General features: G+C 35.1%; 2 protein-coding genes across 2 annotated transcripts; both read right to left on the bottom strand.

Annotated features, from left to right (window-relative positions):
* Positions 1 to 2865: 2865 nt before the first annotated feature.
* On the bottom strand, positions 2866 to 6226 carry LOC110615461 (subtilisin-like protease SBT5.4). Its single transcript, XM_021757302.2, has 8 exons — positions 6092 to 6226; positions 5950 to 5985; positions 5769 to 5875; positions 5592 to 5689; positions 5324 to 5491; positions 4745 to 4950; positions 3655 to 3886; positions 2866 to 3404 (listed from the first exon to the last, which is right to left on the bottom strand). The coding sequence occupies exons 1-8, from the start codon at positions 6224 to 6226 to the stop codon at positions 2866 to 2868; spliced, it is 1521 nt and encodes a 506-aa protein (XP_021612994.1).
* Positions 6227 to 11469: 5243 nt separating this feature from the next.
* LOC110614928 (subtilisin-like protease SBT5.4) lies at positions 11470 to 16514 on the bottom strand. The gene is made up of 11 exons (XM_021756618.2): positions 16150 to 16514; positions 15899 to 16008; positions 15731 to 15828; positions 15434 to 15598; positions 14426 to 14531; positions 13272 to 13809; positions 13098 to 13195; positions 12777 to 13022; positions 12582 to 12696; positions 12276 to 12489; positions 11470 to 12150 (listed from the first exon to the last, which is right to left on the bottom strand). The coding sequence occupies exons 1-11, from the start codon at positions 16234 to 16236 to the stop codon at positions 11612 to 11614; spliced, it is 2316 nt and encodes a 771-aa protein (XP_021612310.1). The 5' UTR covers positions 16237 to 16514; the 3' UTR covers positions 11470 to 11611.
* Between the last annotated feature and the right edge of the window lie 1485 nt (positions 16515 to 17999).

The following is a 17999-nucleotide window of genomic DNA, read 5'->3' on the forward strand; positions in this document are numbered from 1 at the left end:
TAAATTAGAGTGAATTCATATCCTTACATCTCGCAGGTAAACTCAATTAGAAGGCTGGTGAAAGTTGACAAGACTGCATAGGTAACTTTACGCGGTAAGTATGCTTACATCTCAGCCTTAGTTAATCTTAAAAAGCCTCTCATTTCAAAAGTCGATATTAGAGGTCGAGTATAATTGATTGAGTACGAAAATGTGTCGAGTATCTGCTTTACTTGCAGTGTTGGTCATTCCTCAGTCTCTTACGAAGCTTCAAAAATGGAGGCTACTCAAAGTGCCCTGATTTAGCCAGACACCACCTGCGACGATTGGATGGTGGTGGCGAGTTGGGAAAGAAGGAACCAGTCTAGAAGTGCTATTGAGTGCACTAATCAAGGAGGCAATAGTGGGTCAAAGTTATTTTGGGTAAGAATTTAGACATGGAAGGTAGGATTGAAGTTAATAAGACAACTCACGCCAACATCCCTAAATTTTCTGATGCTCGTATCCTCAAGGTTTCAACGGCTCCTATGGCAAAAAGGAAAGAAATCTGCCCATCTACCGGCTCTGACTTGCAGCGATCGAATCAAAAGAAGCAAGAAAATCGTGAGTTGAATATAAGCACTCATAAAGGGAATAATTTTTTGTTATCATGTTGGGGATACTTCTGCCTCACGTAGTAACGTTGCCATGCAACATGCCCAAGCAGAAGTTACCCACATGAAATCCTCTTTGAATGCTAATGCTCACACGATGATATGTGTTGGTCCGCCTCAAACACTCGAGACTATTGCATCTTCCCCTTGTGAAGGTACTGGAGGGACCCTTAGTTTGAATCTTATACCAAACATCCATAGTAGATCTCCAGATGTGATCAAATCTCCGGTTTGCTCCGATTCTCATATTTAGAATTTGTCAACTTTCCCAAACATTGCTGGTATGAATAGTAAGTGCAATCTGAATCTGTCACACCCTGTTCTTATTAAGAATATGATTTTAGAGTAGGAAAAGATGCGAGGATGAGTATAATGACACGGATGATGACAGTATTTTTGAGGAGGAATCTTTGGGGATCCTTATCTTCAAGACTAAGGTGTTGTCGCTCTTATTTTTCTTCCTTTTTATGGATATGTTTATTTTCATTTGGAATTATCAAACAGTGGGTAGTACGATTTTATGAATTAATACTTTCAAGTTAATTTTGGAGAAACACCATCTAGACCTCATTGTTCTCCTTGAACCCCGTATAAGTGGTAAGAAAGTTGATAATTTCATTAAGAAAATGAAATTTACTAGAGCACATCGTATAGAGGCTAATGGCTTCTCATGAGGCATTTGGCCCTTGTGGAACTCTAATTGGGACGTCCAGGTTTTGGTTAATGATAAACAGTTTGCTCATACTCTTATTTCTGATAATGGTAACCTTGTTATGTCTTCTTAATGTTGTCTATGGTAGTCCTATTGCTCTTTGCAAGAGGAGCTTATAGAGTAAATTACTTTCCTTCAATATACAATCGAAAGACGGTTGGCTTTTGGCAAGCGATTTTAACTCTATACTTTCAACAGATGAAAGAGTGGTGGGTTTTTATACAGATCAAGAGTGTCGCAAGATTTCTTAAATTGGTTATTGTAATCTTGAGTTTTCGACCTTTGCTTCAAGGGTCATATTTTCACTTGGCAGAAAGGAAATTTTTTTTAGTGACTCGATAGAGCACTCTGTATTGATGTTTGGAAGTCCAAGTTTCCTAAGGCAACTTTCTTCCACCTAGCTTGCATTCAATTGGACCACATGCCCCTTCTTATTAATCTTCATAGCAATCAACCTCCTCCTCCTTTTTAAATTTCAAGCAGTTTGACTTTCTCATACTAGCTTTGAACCTTTTTTTAAGAAGTGTGGGATTCTTATCTCTCTATTATGGACACTTTGCTCACTTTAACAGACAATCTTAAAGACTAGAATAAGCACGTCTTTGGTAATGTTTTTCAACAAAAAAAAAAAAAAAAAAAAAAAAAAAAGAAGACTCTTGGCATGCATCAAGGGTATCCAGGATTCTTTGGACAAGCGTTTTTTCTAGCTATCTACAAAACCTTGAGTTACAACAGAGGAAAGAGCTGGAATTCTACAAAAAGAAGAAGTAATTTAGTGCCAAAAATCTAGAGTGAATTGGATTAAATGGGGTGATATTTTGATATTTAGAAAATAGAATTTACAATATTTTGTGTAAACTTGGATAGAGAAGAATAAGTTTCTTCCATTTTATCTCTTTTTCTTTTGTCTATTAGTGACATCTAATCTCTTCTTTGCTATAGTACTATCTGTCTCTATCATTCAGGTCTGTACGGACTGATGTGTCAGAGCCCTTCTCCACGCCAGGCGGCCATCTAATTTCCTCATATGGGCAGGGCTGTGAGGTGATTTGACCTACCCTCTTTTCTCTTTTCACGTCACTGGACTATACTTTTTTCGGATGGATCTGCGTATGAGATTTATTCGGCTTGATTTTCCTTATCATGAGACGCGCAACGTGAGGCTGACTCACTCTGAGAAAAGCCTTCTCATTTAAGGCCCGGCCTTACCCTTAGGTGTAGGAGGCCCAGCAGTTATCAGGGGATAAGAATACTATCTATTTTCATGCCAAAACCATTGCAAGAAGAAAAAAGAACAAAATTGAGATGCTACAAAATGATGAAGGAGATTGGATAGACTACTTTATCAAGCCGATTACTTTAGAAATCTTTATAAAGCCAACTTGGGTGATCTTATAAAGACACGTCCAGTGCATTAATACAATATCAAATTTCCAAGAATTTATTAAATTGATAGAACACATAGTACAACTTCATCGTATTGGTGATAAATATATATGGCAAGAGGAACAACCAAATGATCTACTGAAGTTTAACCACAAGAAGAGTCTTGACCTTATGCTTCTTATCTGACCATATTAGCTCCCCATAAACATAATCTGTTCTCTTGGTGCCATTCACAGAAGGTTTAAAAGTAACATTATACACCTTCTCTTCTCCAAGTTTTGCAAATGGCAACCTTTTAGGTTCAACCACAACGGAAATTCCAGGAGGTGGCAGGACATTAACCTTATATGTCCCTGGAGTGCCTACATTCTTGACTCTACGAGTCGCAGTGGTCGAGTCTGTGAGATTTAGAACTATGATTGAAGGGTAGTTGAATTCAGCAATACTAAAATTATGAGGACATGTAAAAGAAGCATTTCCAAATGATCGGATAAAGGAAATGTTGTAGTTATGATGACACAAAATGTTTAGGTAGTCATTAATAGTTAAATCATAAACTAAGCCAGGATCCGCTGCAAGGTTTGGCCGTACATGACCAGCTCCATATGCAAATGGTGTGGCATTTGGCCCAGCTGCATCAAGTATATGCTTCCCATTGTTGGCTGTTCTTGTTGCTGCAGTTATAATAGTTTAATTTGGTTATTAACGTTAAAACACAAATATTGAATGAGAAATACAAGTCAATCAATGAAAAATCATTAATCTTTTATGATTTAATCATCACTATATAAACTTTTACCTTTCAGTCTTTATTATATGGTCTACTAAATAAATAAAATGATAACCTTTGATAATAATTTCAGTTATAATATTATCCTTTTATCTTTTATTTAAATAAATGGAATAAAGAAATGATGGTTATACCAGTAGTCATGATGGCAGATTTGATAGCAGCAGGACTCCAATCTGGATGTAACGATTTGAGAAGGCCAACAATACCAGCAACGTGAGGGCATGACATTGAAGTGCCAGATATTATATTAAAAGAAACCCGACGCTTATCATCTTCAGAATCAGATGGCGAAGTTGCCTCGGAGTAAGCAGCAAGCACATTAACTCCAGGTGCAGTAATGTCAGGGTTTAATAGAAAAATTACCTGTCAATGCAGCAATCAATGTCTTCCTGGATCACTTGATCGGCAGAAGGTTTCAGGGAAGATCATATTCTGCGTCCAAGGTGGTGGTGTTGGAAAACTAACAAAGGGATTTGAAGCTGCAAGTGCAGGTGCTATTGGGATGATATAGGCAAATGATCAAGTTGAGGGGAATGATATAATAGCTGATTCTCAAATTCTTCCGGCTATAGAGATCAATTACGCTGATGGGTTGGCGGTTCTTGCCTACTTGAATTCAACCAAGTAAATTTTAAACTCTATTTCATTGATCCATTTTGTTGATTTCAGGATTGATTCTCATGGATTAACTCATTTATGTAGAAACGCCACCGCATCAATTTCTCCTGTAACGACGGAACTGGGAATCAAACCAGCTCCAAAGGTGGCAGCATTCTCATCCAGGGGACCTAATTTTATTGATCCAGAAATCCTTAAGGTTAGTTCTAAATACTTCAGTTATGGTTAGTTCTGGTTGTTTCATTTCAGACATTCACCTTCAATTTATTATAATGAAATCTCTCCATTTCAATTTTGTCTCAAATAGTCATTTTAATTTTCATCCTTCTAATCTCAGATATAAACTTGACCTATTAAACTAATCTCAGGCAGAAAAATATAACTTTCCAGGCTAACTAAAATCGAATGCTAAATAAAAATTTCAAAATTGAGTCACAACTCACTCTCCTGTTTCAGGACTTGCTTCAGCACCAGATATCAATGGATAAGACTTTCCAGCAGGCAAGCTTTTGTCCGAAAGACTTATTCCCTACAAATCAAAATATTACGAGAATACTCTTGGATTTTATTTCTCATAATTCTCATAGGCATCATATTTCGTACCTTCAAACGCTTATAGTTGCCAAGCAAAACAGTGTTAGTGAAATCTCGATCCGTTGTGCCTGCACCAATGGTGAAAATCCATGGAGCAACATTGGTTGCAGTAAATTCATCTGGTCCATCATTCCCAGCTGAGGCAACTACAGTAATCCCTCTGCTCACTGCATTTAAGGCTCCAATGGAAAGGATTTTTGATTCAGGCCAAACACCTTGCATCATGACAATCATAAGTAAATATATTAGCTTGTAAACTTTATATTCAGTCAGGGATACATGCTCTTTTCAGCGATGCTCTGTTTTGCATGCTGCAGTGTTTTATGTGATACATATTGAGCTGTTATTATCTTCTGCATTCTCTTCTCTATTCTTGGCTCGTTAACTTGACTGTTAGGTTTGGTTAGTTTGGAGTCCTTTTGTATGGAGTTTGTTCCCTAGTTTTTTCTTTTTTTCTTTAGACTTTCAAGGTGTTTTTAGTTGGCACCTAAGTTTTTCCAGGATAGTTACATATATATAGATATAGTATTGTATATGTTGCGTCCGTCCTGGTTCAACCCAATACTTGCTAAAGGATAGCATACTCACCCGTGTCAAAATTTGCAATAATGATATCTTGACCATATTTTGCCTTTTTCCAAATTGAGTTTTGAGTAACAACTCCATTATCGTTCTCTAATCCAAGAAATTTCCATGAATGTGTCGTATGTAGTTCATATTTTATGTTCAAGTGAATTGATTGAACATTCGGATTATCTGCAACAATTGATTTAAACTCGATTAATTAAGCAATAAAAATAATTAAAATTGTTTAGAACTAATACAAATTAAATAAAACAATAAAAAAACCAACAACTTTTAAGTTGTTCTGCTGCTTGTTCGTCAAGCATTGCAGCAAAACCATTAATACATCTTGTGAAAGAGTAAAAAATTTCAGGTTGGTCCTGCTTCCCACTGCATAAGAGAAAATAATACAACTTTCAACTTTTTTTAAATATCATCAAATCAAAAAAAATAAATAAATTTTTTGAACCTATATAATGAGGCCAACAAGTCATAGTGTGATTGTGATACTTTCTGATCATAGAAAGCTGTATTCTCTTGAAGAAAGGAATGTTGTCCCAAGTATACTACGTAGGACTGCACGAAAACTATATTAGTACAATAATCATGTATGTATGTATGTATGTATGTATGTATGTATATAAACTTGCCTGTTTGGCAGCATGAGAAGGGATGAGAAGAATGAGCTTTTTTTCAAATCATACCTAAATAAAATTTATTTTTTCAAATCATGCAGGATCCGAAAATATTTTCAGATCCTGTGTGTCAAACCTGAGTGTTCGGCAGTCATACTGCCGAACACTCTTGTTCGACACCTTTAGTGTCGAACAGAGTGGAGTTCGACACCATTGGTGTCGAACAGCCACGCGGAGCCGTTGTTCGACACCATTGGTGTCGAACTGCCACGCGGACACTGGTGTTCGACATCAATGGTGTCGAACACCAACTGCACCCGTGGCACAGGAGGGAGGCGTGTTTTGCACTCCACGCCTGACGGGTCTGCAGTCACGCAAAAAGAAGAGTTCGGCACTTATAGTGCCGAACCCTTCTCTGCCACGCCCCGCGTGGCGCTGTGCATGCACAGCGCGGTACGGGAGCCTTTAGACGGTAGAGATTTCTTGGAAACAGATGCTGAGATTGGTGATGATGGGAAGCTGCATGTGACGGTGAGGAAATCCAATGCTTCGCGGCGATCTTTGGGGCCTGGTTCTTTCTCTGGATTGACTCCTCATCCCTCGAATCTTACTGGAGCTGAGATTTATAGCTTGAGTTCATCAAGAAATCCAACCCCAAGAGGATCTAATTTTAACACTTCCGACTTCTATAATATGATGGGTGTGCAGGGATTCCCCGGTGGAAGACTCTCAAATTTTGGTCCGGCGGACTTGTACTCTGTACAATCTTCAAGAGGTCCAACACCTCGGCCCTCAAACTTTGAAGAAAACTGTGCTCCAATGGCTACAAATTCTTCTCCAAGATTCGGGTTTTATCCGGCGCAAACGGTGCCAACATCTTATCCAGCACCAAATCCGGAATTTTCTTCAACGGTTTCCACAAAAAACACCAAGAATCTTCAGCAGCAGCAACAGGAGCAACAGCAGCAGCCTCAGCAACAGAATTCCAAAGCAAACCATGACGCTAAGGAGCTCCACATGTTTGTTTGGAGCTCAAGTGCCTCGCCAGTCTCCGACGTATTTGGAGGGAACGATTTTGAGAGAGTAATGAGAGATGAAATAAAATAAAAAAAAAATGAATATGCAAGTAAGTAGCCCTACAGAAGGGGGCATGAATGCGAGGAACATGTCAGGCGTGTTCGACACCAATGGTGCCGAACACGCCTAGTGCGCCACGGGAGCATAAAAACTGCTCCCGTGGCAGGAGAAGCCGTTGTTCGACACCATTAGTGTCGAACAATGGCTCCGCGTGGCTGTTCGACACTAATGGTGTCGAACTCCACTCAGTTCGACATCAAAGGTGTCGAACAAGAGTGTTCGGCAGTATGACTGCCGAACACTCAGGTTTGACACACAGGATCCGAAAATATTTTCGGATCCTGCATGATTTGAAAAAATAAATTTTATTTAGGTATGATTTGAAAAAAAGCTCTGAGAAGAATAGTGAAAAGAAATGAAATCTTCAATTTTGCATTCAACATTTCTTCTTACAAAAACTCTTTCTTTCCCTGATTTTATAGTCACTATTCTTTAGAGGCATTTGGTAAAAAAAGAAATCTAATAATTGAATTGATGGGTACTATAACAACTAATTATTATTTGTTCATCTCATTAAATTGGTAATAATCTTATTTACGTAATTCTATAGCAGCTCAGAATCCCTTTTTTATTTTTATAAACTATATAAGGATTCTTTTTCTTTCATTTTTGATTTTAATTGGAAAAATTAATTCATTAAAATCATTTGAAAAAATTCAATTCATTTAAAGTTTTGATCATTGTGATTTCAAACATGATTTAGAAACACCTTGAAATTTATTTTAAAAATAAAATGAGTTGAAGAGGAAAGAAAAAATATCGTGAGATTTGATTAATAAATAAGAGGGCTTATTGGTAAAAGGCCTGATTATATTTAAAAAAAGAAAAAAAAAACATTTCCATATTTTAATATTTAAATCTAAATTTGTTAAATTTTTAAAACTCTAGCTTTACACAATTTCTTTTATTATGCTTGTTATTATTAATATTAAATATCATCACTATTTGAATATATAATGGTTATATAAAATAAAATTATGAAAAAGATGAATGTCATGATAAATTTATATTTTTTAAATAGTATATTTTGTTTTACTAATATAATTTAAAACATATTTTAATATTTTATATTTTCTTAATCATATCCTAAAATTTTATTAGCAAAATTTTTTATATTTTAATATTTTGATTTTCCTGTGGTGGTTGTGATAGACAGGAAGAAGATGTGCATGGATCCTGGAATTACTTTGGGGTGGCCTTGTATAATAGGCAGTTTGGCAATTTATTACAGCAGTTATCTCATTTTTGAATGTTTGGGAAGGTGGTCACCGCCTAATGAGAAGCATCTAAAATGTAATTTGGATGCAGCTGTTTTGGGACAATAGATGTTTCTTGGTAGGTTTATCATTTCTTTTAACTCAAGTATATGATTTTAGTAGTATGGCAAAAATCCTTTACTTAAAAAATTGGATATAAAGCAAATAAGAGAGAATTTCATAGGAAATACTAAATACAGATATAATTTTAATATTATTGGCTGTGTTGTACGTAATTTATTTTTTATAAATGTTTCTTGATAAGTTTGTCATTTATTAAATATATAAATTTTGAATTCCGTTGTTATTGTTATTATATATGCCTAATAAACTTTTGTTAAAGTTTTTCAATTGCCACTATCAATTTCCACCAAACTACTTTGTCTCCACCCCTTCTAAAATGTTTCCAACCACTAGCAGTAGTGTATTTCTTGTAGTGCTCAGTTTCCAAACAATCTCATCACCTTCATCTTTCTTTACTTCATAGTTTTTTTGTTTTTATCTCAAACCTAGCTTACCTCAGTTGCACAATTTTGCAAGCCTGGCAACCTCTGTTGCCCCTCCTTATACCAATCCTTGACTTTGCAGTTTTAGGCACATTAGCATCCTGTATATTAATTAATTGTAAACAAATTTTCACACTCTTCCCGTTGATTACACCATAAGGAACATTTTCCTTACCCCTAATTTGCAAGAATAGTTGCTTTTAAGCATATCTCTTAATTCATTAAGAGCCTCAAGACCAACTAACTTCTAAGGGTTTAGCTATTTCCCAAAAACTAACATTCCCTGAACTTATATTTTTCATCCAAGAGGCCCACAGTGATCATTTAATAGCTACCAAAATCCTAAACTTATTTCCCTATAATTGTTTTAGTCCAAGACATAACCTCCTTGATTCTCAAGTAACCCTCGTTCTTGGTCTTTCGCAGACAACTGTTCTGTTCCACATCGATAAATTTGAAAAAAATTAAATTTTATATAATAATTAGCACGAAACTACTAAATAATTACGGGTTAACCATTTTGAGCCAAGTGGAAAGTGGGTTCAAAAGTTATTTGGGCAGTTTGGACCGAACTGTTTCTATTGGTATCAGAACCACCCTGGGTCAGACAAATTGTGCGGAACTAGTGGGTCTGCGAGAAAAAGGTTACTCATGAGAGACGAGGTGGAGCCGCCCGAGGTACTAGCGAACCACAATACCCAAGGATCCGGTCCTGGTTAGCAATTATATTCGATTCAGTTGCGACGTGAGAGACGAGGTGGAGCCGCCCGAGGTACTAGCGAACCAAAATACTCAAGGGTCCGGTCCTTGTTAGCAATTGTATCCATCCGGTTTCAACGAGGACGTCGCAAATTTAGCGGGGAGAGTATAAGAATTAGCTGTCAGCTTGAGCTGTCTGTTTGATTTCCATCCTACATCGAGAAATTACGGCAATTCCGAATTGTATATAATAACTAGCACGAAACTACTAAATAACTTGGGTTAACCATTTTGAGTCAAGTGAAAAGTGGGTCCAAAAGTTATTTGGGCCAATTTGGACCCGCTATTTTAAGTGGTATCAGAGCCATCCTGGGTCAGACAAATTATGCGGAGCTACTGGGCCTGCGAGAAAAGGGTTACCCGTGAGAGACGAGGTGGAGCCGCCCGAGGTACTAGCGAACCACAATACTCAGGGGTTCGGCCCTGCGAGAAAAGGGCTACCCATGAGAAATGAGACGGAGCCGCCCAAGATACTAGCAAACCACAATAGTCAAGGGTCCGGGCCTGCGAAGAATGGGCTACCCTTGAGAAACGAGGTGAAGCCGTCCAAGGTACTAGCGAATCACAATACTCAAGGGTCCGGTCCTGGTTAGCAATTGTATTCGATGGGCTATCCGTGAGAAACGAATAATACCCAAGGGTTCGGTCCTGGTTAGCAATTGTATTCGATTCAGTTGCGACATGAGAGATGAGGTGGAGCCGCCCGAGATACTAGCGAACCATAATACCCAAGGGTCTGGTCCTGATTAACAATTGTATTCGATGGGCTATCCGTGAGAGACGAGGTGGAGCCGTTCGAGGTACTAGCGAACCACAATACCCAAGAGTCCGGTCCTGATTAGCAATTGTATTCTATTCAGTTGCGACGAGAACGTTGCAAATTTAACAGCGAAGAGTGTAAGAATCAGCTACTAGCTTGAGCTGCCTATTTGATTTTCGTCCCACATGGAAAATTTACGGCAATTCCGAATTGTATATAATAGGTAGTACGAAACTATTAAATAACTTGGATTAAACATTGAATTGTATATAATAGGTAGTACGAAACTATTAAATAATTTAGATTACACATTTTAGATCAAGTGAAAAATGAGTTCAAAAGTTATTTGGGCAGCTTGGACCTCGCTGTTTCATACTTTGTCCCAAGCAACAGCCCCTTTTCTTCCCCTTCCAGTAGTTTCTATCCACAAAATATTCCTGCATCTTTTATCTATTTCTTTCTAGGAAGCATGAATATGCAGTACCAACTTACATGCAAGCTCTTAAGAACAGAGTTAATGAGTTGAAGCCTACCAGAACAGGATAGATCTCTAGAAGCCCAACTTGTTATTCTAGCTCTAATTCTTTTAATCAACCTCCTAAGTGATCCTTCTTCGCAGCTGTAGAGACTAGAGGAACACCCAAATAAGTAATAAGGCAGCATCCCCTGTTTAAAATTCAACACCTGTAGGATTTTCTCTTTGACAGGCCCTGAAATCTGACAAAGTAAGCATAAATTTCAGTAGCAGTCATCTAGGATGCTGGGGTTTGGTCGCATCATGCTCTATATTAGGGCTTCTCATGATGATAGGACGCTTTCAAACAAATATTCCAACTTATGATATACAGTGTTTCAGATTACCTGCCTCTTTATAATTTGTCGCATACTAAGTATCCTCTCACTACGCTTGGTTTTATAATTTGGAATTGTCTTCTTGCTGCTTCTATATTTCCCTCTTGTGCATGGTCCTTTGTCCATAGGTTAGGGAAAGAGGTGGTTCATACTCTTATAACTATGGTCATTTGTTTGAGGACATTCAGGTTTGCGTAGAGGACCTTTCAATGTCTTTATCCTTTATATTTGCATCTAATGTAACTTGATGATTAAATGAATTACTTTGTGTTTCTAAAAAAAAAAATACATCTTAGATTTTCATTAAAAAGAATTAAGATGATCATCCAACAAATGCTGCATTTGATTTGTGCACTCAAATTGAGTGCTGTAGTAACTAAAATAGAACTTAAAATGAACAAATCTAGCTAGTAATTCCTCACCACCAGAGCACTTCTCACATAGTGCTTTCGATCCGTCCATACCAATGTTCCAAATACATAATCTCTGGGCTCATTTTCTGTAACATTTTTCAGTGTAACCTTAAATGTCTTCTCTTCACCAATTCTCTTAAACTTCAAGCTCTTAGGTTGAACCAGAACTGTAACTCCTGGCGGTGACTTCACATAAGCCAAGTATTCTCCAGGAGGTCCAACATTCCTCACTCTTCGAGTCACTGTTACATGACCATTGAGATTAGGAACTGTGATTGAAGGGTAGTTGAATTCTTCCAAGCTGAAGGACTTGGGACATGGGTATGGCTTCCCTGAGAATATCTTGATTTGGCTTTGGTTATACCCTTGGGCACATAAAAAGTTCAAGTAATCATTTTCTGTCAAGTCATACACTAGCCCTGGATCCATTGCTCTGTTTGGACGTATGTGTCCTGCTCCATAGTCAAATGGAGTTGCCTTAAGATTGGTAGATGAATCTAGAATTGGGTTCATGTTGTTAGCTCTTGTTCTTGCTGCATATGATGAAATAAATGAGTTAAGCCTAAACCCATGCATATCCATCAAAATTTCATGCAAAAATAATTCAAGTTAATCTAGCTTAGGGGCTGTGATTCAGCTAAATTTAATCAGGGAACACCTGTTGTCATGATTGCAGATCTGATAGAAGCAGGGCTCCAATCTGGATGGAGTGTTTTGAGAAGGCCAACAACACCAGAAACATGAGGGCAAGACATTGAAGTACCAGATTCTGTGTTGAAGGAAATCCTGCGCTTGTCAAAATCTTCTCCAGTTGGGCTTACTGCTAAACTGTAAGAAGCAATTATACTAACTCCGGGAGCAGTGATATCAGGCTGAAATAAGCATGTAAAACAAGTCATAAGAGAGGTTTAGATATAGGTTGTGAAAGCTGCAGAAAACTAACTACAAGAAATACGAAACAGACTTTGAGGATAGAAGATGCAATGGAATTAGGTCCCCTTGATGAGAAAGCAGCCATAAACGGAGCCGGCTTTGTTTCTAATTTTGTCTTTACATGAGTCATGAATGCCACAGGAACCCTGCTACATATAAAATATGAGCCAGTATCTACCAATAACTCTTGAAAGATTCATAAAGTGCTTGGTAATGCCAGTGTTACCTGCTAGAATTGATGTAGGCATACAAAGCTTCACCATCAGTGAAATTGATGTGTGAGGCAGGAAGCACATGAGCATCAGCTATAATTTCATTTCCAGAATTTTCATCATTAGCCAAAATCATCCCAACAGCGCCTGCAAGAAGAGCCTGTTCTCCCTTGTTCACTCTACCATTTTCCCCTCTAAGGCACACTAATATTTTTCCTTTAGCCTTTCTGGGATCAAGTGCTCCAGGCTTACAAAGAGAACTGCAAATTTCATTTGTTCAATTTAAGAAACACCACACATCTACTTGAAATAGAATGTCAGAAAATTTTACTCACGCATCTACAGCAGAACTATTAGGAGCCTTCGCATGTTCACCACTGATCAGGGAATAGAACTTTGCAGCCGGCAAGCCCTTTTCTGAAAGACTTGTACCCTATAAATTAAAGAAAACAAAATGGTCAGTCATATTGAGATTTGATATAGAACACAACTTGTGATGTAAAGAATACCTTGAGATGCCTCCTGTTGCCAAGTCCAACGTAGTTTGTGAACTCACGGTCCGTTGTGCTAGCACCAACAGTAATCATCCAAGGAGCCACGTTCGATACAGTGCCTGGGGCTGGTCCAGAATTGCCAGCGGAGGCAACCACCACAATGCCTTTCTTTGAAGCATGGAAGGAACCAATTGCGATAGAATCCTCAAAGAAATCAGCAGGATCACCACCAAGCGAAACAGAGAGGACATTAACTCCATCACTTATTGCAGCATCAAAAGCAGCCATAATATCAGCATCAAAGCACTCACCGCTGCCATTAATCGGCGGCCAACACACCTTATAAGCAGCTACACGGGCATTTGGGGATCCACCTTTTACTGTTCCATTTCCATTTCCAAAAACATTAGCTTTTGGAACAAAGTTTCCACCTGCTGTTGACAGGGTATGAGTTCCATGCCCTGCTTTGTCCCGTGTGGTGTTGTAAGTGGAGTTAAGAGGACCAGCAAACGCTGCGTAACCTTTGTTGAAGTACCTTGCCCCAATTAGTTTTCTGAGCACCACAAATTAAATTAAATTAAATTAATAATTTCCTGGTAATATCCCTTGGAATTATTTTAGCTTCAGTTGGTTCTTTTCCGATTTAGTATTGTGGATTAGCTTTGGAGAAAAGGAATTTAATAACAGTTAGATTAAATATTGAAAATTTAAAAAATTGAATATTCAGTTATGATATATGCAAAATTATTAAAAATTATATATAATTCTTAAATGAAAATATTTTAATCATACCTATCAAAATCATTTTCACATCAATTTCAGCTTTTTAGATTTTGTCAAATATGGCAAACCTTTAAAATATTATGTAGAAGAATATTAATTATTTTAATAACCGATAATAGTCATATTATTTGAATCTATTTGCAGAGATTGTTAAATTTAAAAGAAATAAATTTTGATAATTCATCTTTTAGAAATTCTAAAAACTGATCAGAACCCTTAAATTAACCAGATCTAAAGCAAGTTGCCAACATAATTTTCTAGACAAATATAATTTATCAACTTTGATAAAAATCTATTTAAGTAATTTCATTAAAATAAATATATTGCATAAATAGTAAGAAATTTGTAAATGGATAGATGGGAAGAAAATAGAAAATTAAAGGAACCTGTTGCAACAAAAGCCAGAGGTGTCACGCTGACAGATTCCTCGCCAATGGGATGGGATTGGACCCATTCCCTCATCACTAAAGCTCTTAGACTCGGGCCATACACCTATTAAAAATAAAATTTTTGTAAAATTTGCATCCCAAGATTCGCGTCCATCAACTTTGGTATCTTTTTCCATTTACAAACATTAATTACAAAATTTTTGTAAAAGTAAAATTTTAATTGGTTTCATATAATGTTTTAAAATCAAATAATAAAATACTGATTAATCAAAAATGAATAATTTAATTTAATTAACTAAATCTTACTTTGAAATAAATACTAAATTACCGATAGTGAGGGTCTTTTATTATTTTTCAGTAAGTAAATCTAATGAAGAAACAAACCCAATTGCTAAATAGCTTTATCCTTCCAAATTTTTTAATTAATAATATATATTCAACTATAATTTAAATTCAAAATCTCGAGAATTTCCTTTATTGGTTAATTAATATATAATTTAATGTAAAGTAATAACGTCTGAAATTTACTAACGTTGTGTATAAACAGCAGTGTTTTTTTTTAAAAAAAAAAATTATTTTTCTTGGCTGATAATACTGCATTTAGAGATAAAATGTAAGCTTTACAGTGGGGAATTTAATTTAAAGAAGGTTTTCTTCATGGGAGTAAAGTGTTTGAAAGTTTCAAAATCTATAAAAAAAAAACAAAAAAAAAACCCTCTACATTTCCATCGTCACATTTTACGTTTCATTAATTTATTTTATTTAAAAATAATTAATGAAGAAGTTAGACTAATTTAAAACTATAAATATTAAATTGTTAAAATTAAAAAATTATTTTATTATAAAAAAATAAATTTAAATTATGTCAACTATTTTATACATTACCTAAAATTTAACTACATAGTGGTCAAATGAAATCAAGAAATGGGGTCAAACAAAGACTCAAATCTCATGCAAATCATCCAATCATTTTCTAAGAAATTGAAAGACATAAATAAAACTCACCAGTGTCAAGGTTACCAACAACTACATCTTTACCAAACTTTGATTTGTACCAAATTGAGCCCAAAGGAATTTCTCCATCTCTTTCTAATCCTAGAAAACTCCAGGAATGAGTTGTATGAAGCCTTTTTCCTTTGTTCAAGAACACAGATATTACGTCTGGATGCTCTGCATTCATATATTGTTCATGAATTCAGATTCAGCCATTGATAAAACAGAGAAATACACCACTCTCATTCTTCTTATGGGTATTGTGATTTGTGATTGATCAATTAATGAAGCATAGAAGAACAAGCTTACTTGCAAGTTCTGCTGCTTCATCGTCTTCGAGCATAGCCGCAAAGCCATTGATGTTCTTAGTGTAAGAGTAAAAAATTTTCTCCCTAGCCTTCTCCTTGCTGCAAAAAAGCTTGTTTATTCTGATATATCAAAATGATCCACTTGAGCGAAATTCATATATTAACAAACCTTTTGGTGAACGATCCAAGCAATTCATAATGAGAATTCTTGACACGCTTGAAATCAGACAATTTAGCCTCTGAACCATGTGAATGTGATCCCAAATACACTATATAAGACTGGATAAGAGAAATCACTAATCAACAAAGGAGAATTTGAAGAATGTATCCAAAACCCACATCAAGTTTTGGCCCTAAAAATCATTGGAATAAAGAAAATTAACAAAAGAATGAAAAGAGAAAGTGGGGAAAAATGCTTACCTTTTCAATGGCAAAAGTTGGTGGATGCAAAAGAGAGAAAAAGAGAAAGGCAGATAGAAATAAAGGAGAGATGATCGAAAGACTCATTGCTTTAACTTTGAACTTTATCTCTCAAACTCTTAATAATATTGCTGCTACTCCTACAACTACTGCTTTGTATAAAGGAGAGAAAGAAACCAAAAAAAAAAAAAATTGTGCAAAGGGCCTGCGCTTTTACCCTGTTTTATACTCTGAATTTGGCGGTTTTAATGAGCAAGATTGCTTCCAGTTTGTGATAACCGACAACTAAGGCTTGCTTCCATTCTCAGATCAATGCTTTTAGGAAATATTTGTGATTTTTTGAAACAGAATTTTAAAAATTCTCCATTCAATACTTGCGGGATTCTTGCAGTTAGCCTATGGGTGGTGGGAATGTTCCTATTTGCCCTTCTTTGCAAAATCAAAGGGTAAAAAAAAACTGTCTATTTCCTATGTGGACGATACTGATAATATATAAACTTTTGAGGTTTGATTGTTTAAAAAAATATATATTATTTATTCTAAATGTACAAAATTGACATGAAAAAAGTGTATTTTGAAAATCATTTGAGGAGAATATTTAATTTTGATGCGATAAAAAAGAAGTCAGATTAATTTTATAAATAATTTAATCTTAATAAAATAATATAATAAAAAGTTGATAGTTGTAAGTCTTAAATTTTCTTTCTATTTTTTATTAAAAGTAAAGAAATGAAAAAAGAAACTACTAGGTAATCATAGGCAGAGTTTCTCTCTTGATTTGAAAATCAATGTAACGAACAGAAATGATAAGTTGATAGAATCTCGGAGAATCAGTATTATCATTGGATTATGAACAAATTACCAAATTTTAGGGATTCTGCAGACAATGAACCATTACATGGTCAAATTGCCCTTAAAAAAAAATAATTAATGCAAACACATAAATTTTTTTTTTTAAAATGAGAATTGGTGTTTGAGAGTAAGAATCTCAAATATCTCATATTTACTCAGATGCAACCAAACTAAATCTATGAATGTAAATGAAATTTTATTTTAACCTCCAATATTATAATTATTTCATATTAAACAGCTTATTTAATTAAAAAAAATCATAGCTAAAAAGTACATAGACAAAATCCCCATATGTACATAAAGTTTATACATTACAATGAAAGTTAAACAACAAATTTAAGAGAGAGAAAAGAAGGAAACTAAAGAAAAATATCAAAATAAACTAAATAATTATTTATTGTAAAAAAAATGGAAAAATATCATACATAAAATTTGATTTAGAATAACTAGTATTATTACTAAAACTAAAATAGAATTTCATAAAGGACATAAAAGATCAATGTATATTTAAGGAAATTATGTATTTATTCACCTCAATTTAATTTTTTTTATAAATATATCAATTAAAATAATTAATATTAAATTAATCATATCATAATATTTAATATAATCAATATATTTTATTTGAAAAATGAAATTATTAATTTACCTCTTTTAATTTAAATTGAATTGGTATATTGATAAAAAAAAATTTTTGCGCATAATTTCTTATTATTAGGTTTTAATATAAAATTTTTAAATCAGTATTATAAATTTAAAAATTAATTTTTTATACATCTTATTTTATAAATAATGTACTTCCTAAATGTTAGTTTACTAAAATGATATTTTGGAGTCACTGGTAATTCGAGTAGGTATAATAATGTGAAAGTTTATTTGCAGAAAATTTATTGATCAGAACATTATGAAAAACTTTTGTGCGGTTCTTTAGAGTATCTGATCTGGACAGAATTAATTACTATAAAAAATAAAATATCTAATGCATATGAGATTGTATC

This window comes from Manihot esculenta, chromosome 5 (genome assembly GCF_001659605.2).
Source record: "Manihot esculenta cultivar AM560-2 chromosome 5, M.esculenta_v8, whole genome shotgun sequence".
NCBI classification, from domain to species: Eukaryota; Viridiplantae; Streptophyta; class Magnoliopsida; order Malpighiales; family Euphorbiaceae; genus Manihot; species Manihot esculenta.